At 40.4% G+C, this 11,091-nt stretch overlaps 1 protein-coding gene across 14 annotated transcripts in view; it reads right to left on the bottom strand.

Moving 5' to 3' along the window:
• Positions 1 to 299: 299 nt before the first annotated feature.
• THRB (thyroid hormone receptor beta) overlaps positions 300 to 11,091 on the bottom strand; it is a 163,638-nt gene continuing 152,846 nt past the window's right edge. For all 14 annotated transcript variants that reach the window (XM_068206904.1, XM_068206980.1, XM_068206922.1 and 11 more), the window contains 4 exons: positions 9,690 to 9,895; positions 6,765 to 6,911; positions 2,396 to 2,654; positions 300 to 948 (listed from right to left, as the gene is read on the bottom strand). In XM_068206904.1, coding sequence (XP_068063005.1) covers positions 707 to 948; positions 2,396 to 2,654; positions 6,765 to 6,911; positions 9,690 to 9,895 — 854 coding nt within the window. In that variant the 3' untranslated portion in view covers positions 300 to 706. The remainder of the gene's footprint in view (positions 949 to 2,395; positions 2,655 to 6,764; positions 6,912 to 9,689; positions 9,896 to 11,091) is intronic.

Raw genomic sequence — 11,091 nt, 5'->3', positions numbered from 1 at the left:
ACCTGGAGTCCAAATTTAGTAACTGAAGATCTTAATATCATATACACATGGGAAAAAAAAAGACTCAGTCCCTTCTAACACTCTGCATTATTTCAAGTACTTGATTTATGGGGCACAGTTAAACTGCATCTGCTGGAAAAAACCTCACAGAATGATGGGATCATAATGATGATGAAGATCCTAGATCATAGTGGTAATTGTTACAATAGAAACCATCACAAAGACCAGAAATTTCGTACTATGAATTGGTCAGTTGTACCCTGCAAAAAGAGGTAATACAAGACAGAATTGTCAGGGTCAAATTAACAATAGCTGTTTCAACTTGAAGGCAAATTTATTTTTCTGCCACTTCAGTCTCTCTCCCCTATTTTCCAGGCAATTATGTGTGTGAGCTGGTGACCACGCAAATGCTGGTGAATGAGATTGGTCTGTTCGTATTTTCACTGTTAAGCTGTCAAAGCACTCACATCAAAGGACTGAAGAACAAATTGCAATAGTCACAAGTACCCGCATTAAAGGGATGTTTTCGTCCATGTGTATACAACTGCCCCCCAGCAACCCCAAAAGAAAACCCAAACAAAACCCCAGCCCCGTCTCAAGAAACAGAAGACCACAAAAGAAGAACAAACAGGTGAGAAGAGCTGGGCAACAGGATGAAATGACAGCCAGTAGTGTGATGGGGGTGTGGAGAACCACTTCAGTCTCTCTAATCTTCAAACACTTCCAGGAACAACGGAGGGAACAGTTCTGTGGGGCACTCCACCTTCATGTGCAGGAAGCGGCTGGCATGGCAGGCTCCGATCATTCGCAGGTCTGTCACTTTCATCAGCAGTTTTGGCCAAAAGTGTGCAACATGGTGTTTTCTGTAATTAATGTAGTGTTCAAATGCCAGGAGGAAACCCTCTTGACACTTTTCTATTCTCTCGACGCAAACAAGGCCTGGGCGATCTGTAGATACAAAGCAGCAGAATTCTTACTTATTTGCTTTAACAAATGCCTGATCATAAATCAGGAAAAATAGGATGATTCTGATGCTAGGAAAGAAAGAAGAGAGACTGAGGACATCTGTGGCTCTGCCACAAACTTCTTTCACTCCAGCCAACTCACTTGCTAGTACTATGCCTATTAAAAGAATATAATCCTTCCTTTTTTCATCCGTTGCCTGCTTTGCTCACTTAGAGTGTAGCTGTTTGGGAAGTGTTTCCTTACAGTGACTAGAACATCAGATCCCTGATTTCAGCTAAGGCTTCTATCTACATTTTTCTGTAAAAAACTAATACAGAAACAAAAAAAATCCTTGTCAGATATCTAAATTACAGTTCCTTTCTATCTGTTTTTCTACAATATGACCAATGGTTTGATTATACTTCCATCCTGTTTTGATCCCAGGTGAGCTGCTATGGAGCATCAAGGAACAGCAAAGGCTAAAAATCTGGCTGTCTCAACTGGCACCCAGACGTGGACTGGGAAAGCCCCTTTCACATGTCACTTCTCAGAAGACACCTCTGGGAAAGCAGGTCATTTTTAAATGCCTTCTGAAAGCCCTGCTCTTGTACCAGTGTGTAGGGACCTAAAAAGAAATCAAAATGTTTTGATGGGGAAATGAAGTGCTGTGTTGTGATTAATGTGGAAACCTTTTTATCTTAGATGTAGTTAATGCTTGTAAATCACTGATTGTGTATTGTTATTCAGTGCCCAATCTTCAAAGTCATCTTAAAATAAAATCTTGCCAAATCTGCCACTGCCCAAGAATGGAATTTCCTCTTTGGGCTGGCACAATGACTGGAAACATATATGAAAACATACTCAAATTGAGAAGGTTAGAAACTCTTTGGAAATCATAGGAAATTGTCTGTGCTGCTTTTATATCATGACCAGTTGCAAATGGTCCCAAGTGTAGGGAAACAGCACAGCTTGTAAATGCCCATTAGGAAGCAGTGGTGCTGTTAATTAGGAAAACAAGAGGGCACGTCAAACTAAACATATGAGACTGGTGGAAATGGGTCTGAATGCCCAATGCATGACATTACTCAGGGAAAGAGAGAACTTATCGTAAGGACCAGTGTTGCTAATTTATCCATTTTTCATTTAAGGCAAACTGGCTCAGAATCTACACTGATTTCTTTGTGATGATCATCCCTGGCTCATTCCTAAGTACCAAGCTGAGCAAGGTGTGTTACCAAAACCAGTTTTAAGACTATCTCTCTGAAGATCCTGAATTTTTTTCCTAGTGCTCACCAAAATAAGTCACTGGGGTTTTGAGAGAAATTTTCTCTCACATTACTCTAGTCAGCATTACAAGATCTAACCTATCTTACTTCTTTTACAAAGAGGCTTGTGACAAAGACCAAAGAGTTTCAAAATTGTTTGGATGCCAATATATTTCTGTTCTCACCTGATGACATGAGCAGAACAGCCTGAAGAAGGGCAACCTCGGTGTCATCCAGGTTAAATGAAGAAAGAGACATGCCCAGGTCAAAAATGGCATCAGACACTACGCCAAGACCCCCATTTTTCAGCTGGCCCCTTGTCACTGCCATCTCCCCATTTAGTGTTAAAGTCTCACTCTCGGGGTCATAGCGAACTGCTGCTCGGAGGGACATGATCTCCATACAGCAGCCTTTCAGAAGGATGATCTGGTCTTCACATGGCAGCTGCAGAAATTATAAACGGCAAAGAAAAATTCATGTTTGTCAAACTGAGTGGCTTTTACAACTACAATAAATCCATGAGCACAAAGTTGCAGTTCACAGCCCAGGACACTGCCCCCCATAGTGCAGCTCCCCTCCAAATACGCTGCTCTGCACAAACCCCCAGGATCTGCGTTCCTGCCTTCAGGAACTGCCAGCAGGTTAACATTCCCTGGTTAGCATCTCCACACACCCTTAAGAAATCTAGCAATAACACAGCTGTTGGCTCTCTCAGCTTACAACTTATCACAGCAGAATAAAATATAATTGGGGCTGGTGCAGACCTCAGCCATCCCAGTTAAATTCACTACCAGCTATACTTATTTCTTACCTGACCAGAGGAAAAGAAAGACATTTGGAAGGGTCTGTAAGAGTGGACTGTGTTTTAAATAAAATAAATTAAATACATATTTATATCTAGAGGATATACCTCAATCAGTGGAGCAGGAATTCTCACTGCTGATTTAACAACAGTGAATTTATTAATCTAGACTTAATCTAGTAAGACTGTTCTCCTTGAGCTCCCTACACTATTGCTGGACAGACAGAAAATCTATGGTATAGCTACAGCTTTTATGCTGGTTCATAAACTGTGATCTTCAGCGCACGTGACTTTTCCATGCCATTACCAAAGGCAAGCTGTCCAAAGGTTCTGTATTTACAGAGTTTAACCAGGATGCTGACACATGAGCAGAACATGTTCTATAAGGCATATCTTATATGTTTTCGTAGGTTATTCAATGATAACAAAACCCACCAAGTTTTGAGACTGCAAGCGAACAGCAAGGGTCCCATATATGCAAGAGCAACACACTTGGCTTGAAAGGAGGGAAAAAGCCATTTATTTTTGATTTATATAAAATTATTATATTTACCTGTTTTGCAATTCGAAAATGAAACCCCCATGAACTATAGGTTTACATGGCAATGGTGTACTTGCAAAGCAAGTGCACTGATTTGGTGGAAAATGATGCAGAGCTACCTAATGCAAGTGGAAAGCAGTTCCCTGTTAGAGAAGAGTTTTAAGCACAGAGCTAGCCATGGTCAGGAAAATGAGTTGAGTCATGCAGCTACTTTTCCAGCAATGCCAGCTTCAAGTGTGAAGTGTTTAATACACAAGAAAATTGACTCATCCTGTTCAGAGCAAATCAGTTTCCATACAGATGACCCTCAGCTCAGCAGCAGTGTGGGGAAGACTGCACAGGCACAGCAGCAGTCTTGCTACCCAATGACAATTCCACTGTTTGGCAGCAGAGACTGAAGTAGGGAAAGAAATAGAGTTTAATAAAAATTAAAATGAGAATAGATATGTGAGAGGAACCATGAAGAGATACTGGAAGAAGAAATGGAAGTGAAAAAAAGAACATGAAAGAATGGCAGAGAGAAGGGACAAGCAAAGAGAAATGAAAAAAAACCACCAAGCTTCTAAATAGAAGGAAGAATAATAGAAAAGAAACAGGTAACAGTAGAGAAGATATTTTGTGACGCTTCAGCTGTTTTATTAGTGAGCCATGAAACTAATGAGGATTTCTCTTTCTACATGATCCTTCTTAAAACTTCTTTATGGCAGTGGTGGCCTGACTATGCCTGTCTTTCACCTTCTTTTCTAATTGTGAAGGATATATGGGACACTTGTTTCACAGATGCCAGGCCTCAGGTCTTATCTGCCAGCAGCAGGAGTTACCAGAGACAGGAGGCTTGAACATCAGTTCTACTCCCAGCTGTGCAGATTTTAACGCTACCTATATTCATCACTCGAGTGTTGCTACCAGAGCATCTTCCAGTAGCAGGATCAAACAATATGACTGAAACTCTGCCATATGTTGTCCTTTCCTCTCTCTCTGCAGGGAGAAAAGGCACAAGGCAGGAACCTGAAGTGCTCACCTCTGCAGGACATGTGTAATGCAGCACCATGGAACTGAACTGAGCTGAGTGACCTCAAAGAGTATTTACACAGCTTCACCCACTGTGGAATAACTGATGCCTTGACATTTAAAACTCACATTAAACTTATTACATTCTCCTCAATCTTCATCTTCTAAGCAGAAAGAAAGGCAGGAAGGAAACAATAGAGAAACGCTGAGAAGCAAATCAAGTTTTTCCTTATACTTTGATTACTCTGGGATTGGATACTTGGTTTGAGGCAGGGGCCAATGGGTGCACACAAACTAAGCTGGGCACTCACAGTGCTTTGCTGGCTTCTACATGTGTCCAAAGATGTGAAAAAGATGGAAAAGTAGCCATGAAAATATAAGTGGCCATGGATGTTCCCTGTCATGTCCCTCTTTCATAAAGATTTTTTACATTTTCAGACAGCTTCTGGAATTACAAACTGAGTTAATTTTTAAATGCTCTGCAGGTCCTATGGAAAAAAGAAGTGTTTTTCCTGTAAAAAATCTACAGCCCACATAGCATTGCTTCTAAGAAAAAGATATGGGTTAAAAATCCATTGTTAATAATGGAAAATCCTTTGTTAATAATGGAAACAAAGTTAACAGGAGGATGCCCCTTCAAAAAGGAGCAAACATTTGTCATTTTCTTCATGCTACATGAAGTGCTATAAGACAACTTAGAGGACAGCTGTCCTACTCCTTTGTTCATGAGGAGCTGTCCTTTGTGTTCATGAGGAGTTGACAAGATCACCTTGCCATCAGATCTTGCTGTATATGGGCAGGTGTCAGGTTTACACAGTGGCTCAGCTATAAACAAAGCCTGTACAGCTGAGCCACATAACATACAGAGGTCATGCTCAACAATGCCTTGTCTTCTTCATCCAAGCTTCCAGCCTAGCTCTGACACAAGTGGGTCCATGGTAGCCAGAAGGGGTAGGAGATGTCAGATGGGCACTGAAGTCTGTGTGTGACTGGCAGAGCTTTCTAAATTAAAAAGACTACCTTGGTATGTCACTGCATTTTCCCACCAACAAATGCCAGATCAGAAGAGACAGATTCCCTCAGACACTATATGCTTATGATCTATGGACATATTCCTGGTATTTTAAAGTCTTCATGCTTGGCTACTATTTCATGCTTCCTTGACTGATGGCACCAATGCAGAGGCTGGCCAGGGTGAGATATTTACACTATGACAACTATTGATATTTACCTCTTCTTGTTCTGTACTTGCCAGAGGACATATATAGCTCTCCCTGACTGCCTTTAAAAAAAAGCTGCCAGCCACAGTAGAGTAAAATTTTATGGCTGCCTTACCCTTCCTTCCTGGTAGGGTGCTGACCTCAAAGTGTGCAATGGAAGATATTCCTGCCGATGGCAGGGGGGTTGGGACCGGATGATCATTAAGGTCCCTTCCAACCCAAAACTTTCTATGATTCTATGAAAATTATTTCGATTATTAAGACTGAAATATTATTTCAGGCTGCAGTTCTGATACCATTTATTAAATTGAAGAAAAAGAAAATATAATCAGCCATTGTATCTGGTCCTTCAATAAAAATGATACCTTAGTACAAATGAGATCAGCATAAGGCCTCTGTACTCCTAATATGCAACCAAGCCTTTGAGTCTATTTACTGTATATTTACATGTGAGTATCTTCTTGGAATGGCAATCCATTACTTTCACAGACTCTTTTATGCACAACCTCCCCATTCAGGAAAACGAAGCCTAGGGAACCCAATGAGGCAAGTGCCACTCCTGGACAGGGGTGCTCTCCTGAATTTCAAGAATTTTTTACTGTGTAGACCCAACTCTACAATACTGTAGCTGCCAAGGAACCAGAAGATACACAGGGAAACATGTTCTGGAATATTTTATTAAACATATCAGTGATGCTTCTAGACAGTATCTTTCTGTTCATTTACTTTGTTCAAGGCCACCTCTAAAGACATATCTGAGTCCCTGATGAACCACAATGACTTCCAGATTAGCAAACTCAGGATTTCAGTCACAGGAAAAAGAAAATTCATGAAAATACATATTATTCTAGTCCCATTGATTTTGAGTGTCTTTAATTTTTTAACTTAGGCACATTGAATTTTTAAGTTCCATGCCAGAGTATTTTGAGTAGTTTTTAACAACAGGCATATAAATGAGGAGTGCAAGAAAATCTTCTTACCTCACAAAACATAGGCAACTTTTTGGCAAAATCCACCACTCTTGTAATCGCTGGTGTGATAATTTTTGTAAACTGGCTGAAGGCTTCTAAATCCACTTTCCCACCTTCTGGGGCATTAACTATTGGTGCCTGCCCAATATCTTCTGGCTAAGGATATAAACAAAGATATTTAAAGGAGCAGTCTGTCTTACAGCAACTATTTTATACTCCAAAGTCTTGCTTGGTATGGAAGAGACACTAAAATAAAAAGCAACACTATTTACTGCATAAGTAAAATCCATTTACGTCACAAAATGTGAATTCATTTGTAAGGCATTTGTGAAAGAGGTGACTACACAGAGAAATGGGTGACTGGTATGCTTCTACCCATTCTTTGTGGACAGCTGGACTGTTGTGCAAACAGTTTCTTCCTTGTGTCTGTATCTATGCATTTTATGGGTGCAGCACATGCATCTTTTCTTAAAAACATAGCCCCATTTTTCCTTACAAGAGCTGAAAGCTCTCAAGTTTCTCTAAAAGCAAAGAGAGTTGAGGAGACATGTTACCCCTGAGAAGATGCTGCAAACTTTGCAGAATCAGGCTCTTTACCCACTCAAAGCTCGAAAAGTCTCCCCAGAAGAGATTGCCAGATATCGCAGGCCCCCCCCCCCAGGCAATTCCCAAGGCCAGTTTCCAAAAGGCTAAAACAACTTATGTGCACAGCTAAAACAACTTATGAGCAAGAACAGGCTAACCTAAAGGTGCCCTGGATAATGTAAATAGAACTTGAACTCATCTGGGTAAAATTTTGGTTGAAAACTGCCTGTTGCATGATTTCAGCTCAAGGCTTCTCCAAATGAAAAACAAATCATATTTTGAAGATTTCAATAGGGATATACAATGAAAGAGTTTTAAGCAGAATCTGTAATGAGTCTTTTTTTATTCCAACTGCACTTGAACTTGTTCACCTGGTTTTTATGCAGCTCCTCAATGTTACCATGTATTTGAAATACAGGCACATCAAAGCTGTTTTGTTTGTTAATTGTGGCTTTGCAATTACAGAACACCTACCAAACACCATGCAGAGGTTTCATTCTGTTCACACTAAGGTCAAAAACTAGATAAAATTCAGAGAAGTAGACCTTTAAGACCGATGGGCCCCATGACATTTATATAAGACACTTAAAAGGGGAGGTGCTGAAAGTGCTGTCTATAATGAAAACTTGTGTTCAACCACTTTTTAAAAGAAAAACATGATAAAAGATCCTTCCACAGCTCTGTAACCAATCTGAATCCAAATCGAACGTCTTACAAGAAAAAACTCAGCAATGTGTTAATAAAGCAATTGTAAAGGAACAATGAAGAAGACTGAGCTCAATTATCTGATGGTTTCTACTAAAAAACTCAAATAAACTAATTTCTAGTCTCTCTCCCTCCCTAAATCTTGGGTAACTAAACCACATTGTCTGTGTGCTCATGATAAACAACCTTCATCGCTTCCAAGCAAAAAAGACCAAATGCCTAAACCCTCGCAAACCATTGTGTAGAGAAAAAGAAAGAACATGGCATTTTCATGGGAAAGGCAAAGCAAGTCATGAGAGTCAGCTAAAGCTAACACACTGGAGGGGAGCCCTTTCCACCTAACTCAGCAGGAGAAGATGTGTGGACTCCAATGAAGTCCCTGTTGTCAAAGAACCAGCCTCAGCCACATAAGGACAGATCCATAGCTCCTGGGGCAGACTGTCAGCTTCTCCTGCTCTTCAACAGCTCATGCCCAGCCCCAACCTCCAGTTCCCTAGGTTTTATCCCAAACCAGCTGATATCTGAACAACAGCACTCCTGTCTAAACAACCAAAAGTACTACTGCAGCTGCTTCTTGGTCTGCTCACACCTTGCTCTGCAACACCCCTGGAAAGTGCTCTCTTGGTTCTTGCCAGTGATGACTGGATATGGTTTCCTGACTGTAGAGTACTATGAACACGAGCCATTCATATAGAAATTTAAATGGTGTCACTGGTATTAAAAAAATCCCCAACATTATAAAAGAGATCAGCTGCTTTCAATACATAATTTCTCTTAGCAATTCAACAGTGAGTTGAAATTCCCATGGTGAATTACGCAGTAGGAGCCTAGGCTTGCAAAAAGATGAGTGTGCTCTATCTGATTTAGTATACCCTGACTGTTAAAGACTCCTGTGTATTTCTGAAATGCAGTCTCTAATCCCTCTTTTGTGTGGTACAAGCATTTTGCATACTGCACTTATTTCCCTTAAAAATCTTTTTAGAAAAATCAAATAAATCCTTTTTTAAGGTCGAGCATTGCAAATCACCATTTATTTTCTGACCCTTAGTTATAGGATGAAAATCTAAGCTTTTTGTAGGCTGCAGTCCCAATGGTATAGTGTATGTATCATCCTGTTCTCCCTGAAATTGATTTTCCTTGCCTAATTTATTTTCATTAATGTATCTACCATTAACCAAAAGAGACAAAACCCCTGAGTAATTAACCAAAAGTACCAGCTTTCATCTAGAACTTTATATTGTTTTAACACTTTCAATATGTTTTATGATAGTCCCTAATAAAGACAACTCTCCCTAGATAGAATATATTAAAAAAATACAGTATGCATTATAGACTGCTTCTGTTCTCAATCAGGAGCGAACAAATTTTTCTACTTTTTCTTATTATCATAGCACAATAAAAGTATCCAGCTGAGTAAGCCTTAACATAGCAACACACTGTTTATCTTTTGAAATACATGGTCTGATCAAACACTGAGGTTCAGGCAAAAAAAAATGAAGTAATAACTACGCAAAATCATCCTTTTTTCACAAACATCAGTACACTGGCAATAAAATCTCTTTGGGGTTGCAGTGCTGGGAAGGCACTGCAGAAGAAAGAACAGAACCTGGCTCTAAGAGCAGCATACTAGGCTACACCCCTTACCAGAAATTTCCTTTTCTGCTTCCAGTGGCTTCCTTGTGCATTGGTAGCCACATGTGCTTCAGTAACAATTTTGATGAGCTCCCATTCCTCATCTGTTGGCTCCGGTTTGTGCCCAATGGTTTTCTGCAGCTCTTCCCGACGTCTCTTCTCTCGATTTTCTTCTATCAGCTTCCTCTTTGCCAACCTCTTGCTGTCATCCAACACCACTAGAAGGGGAAAAACATACAAAAATGTCAGGAAGCTCGTAAGACTGTCAGCACTTTGGTCTTTTGTGTGCCTGAGGTACCAGTTGCTTACAAATACCTTAACTAATCAGCAAGGAAGTGCCTTAGCAAGACCCACAGTTGAGACAGCTCTCTTAATTCTCTTGTCAAACTTCATTTTCTCATAAGCCTGGATAGCAAAGAGTGACTTACCATCCTGGTAATACTTTGTATACTGCCATTGCCCTCAAGGGGTTGTTCCACCAATAAAACTAATATGCAAAAGCTTTGTGAGGTGTCCAAGTGCTCCTATAATGGACTTGGAGTAATCCATATTGGAAAAGATGCACTTCTGTTTTCTTTGAAGACATATCAGCATGCTCACACTCACTGCTCTGAAGTGCAGAACATGTACTTGGATGCCAGCAGAGGGTAACATGGATCAAAGAAAGTGGGAGCACTTATTCACAGAAGGCTCATCTGCCTGAAGCATGACACAATCAGGTCAACATGCCTTTGGTTCTTTTCCTAATCGCCCCAAGTGGTGTTCCTGTAGAGCCCCATTACTTCCAGTGACTCCAGATACACAGGCCCCGGGGCTGTTCTGCTCACCACTTCACTGGTATCCAGCCCCTCTTCTGAAGGTCTACCTTGCCACAATGAAATCGTCTCCATTATTCTATTTCCCTCTAGACAGAGGGCACTGTTGTAAATTACATTAACAATGAAAATACTAAGTTAGACTATTCTTCTGTTGTTTACTGGGCCTGTTTTCCTGTCAGTTCTTCTGCAAAGGATTATACTGGCAACAACCATGAAGGAACAAGGGGATTTATATGACTTCTGGGGACTTTACGTGACTTCCTCCCATTTGTAGTAATTGAAGTTATTGGTGTAAATCCCTGTGCAATAGCAGGAAAAGAAGACCCCTAAGGATTAATCTTACAGCCATATCTTCTAGTTCTTTAGAAGAGGCTCAAAATCTTTGCAGCAGATAACTTCTTCAGGGCTAAAAATAAAACAAACAACTGCAGGATGACTCATACAATGACATTCAATTTCACACCCTCCAGAATTTTCTAAACAAGATGTTTTTATCTCAAGCAAAGTGTCCATCCAGATGCACTTCTCCCTTCTCTCCTCCAAAGAGTGAACATTTCTATTGTTACACAGCTTGGTAAGGCCAGGAGAAGGAGCAG

This window comes from Anomalospiza imberbis, chromosome 1, assembly GCF_031753505.1.
Source record: "Anomalospiza imberbis isolate Cuckoo-Finch-1a 21T00152 chromosome 1, ASM3175350v1, whole genome shotgun sequence".
Classification (NCBI taxonomy): Eukaryota; Metazoa; Chordata; class Aves; order Passeriformes; family Viduidae; genus Anomalospiza; species Anomalospiza imberbis.
The sequence above is the reverse complement of the archived record's forward strand: the minus strand, read 5'-3'. Positions and strand labels throughout refer to the sequence as shown.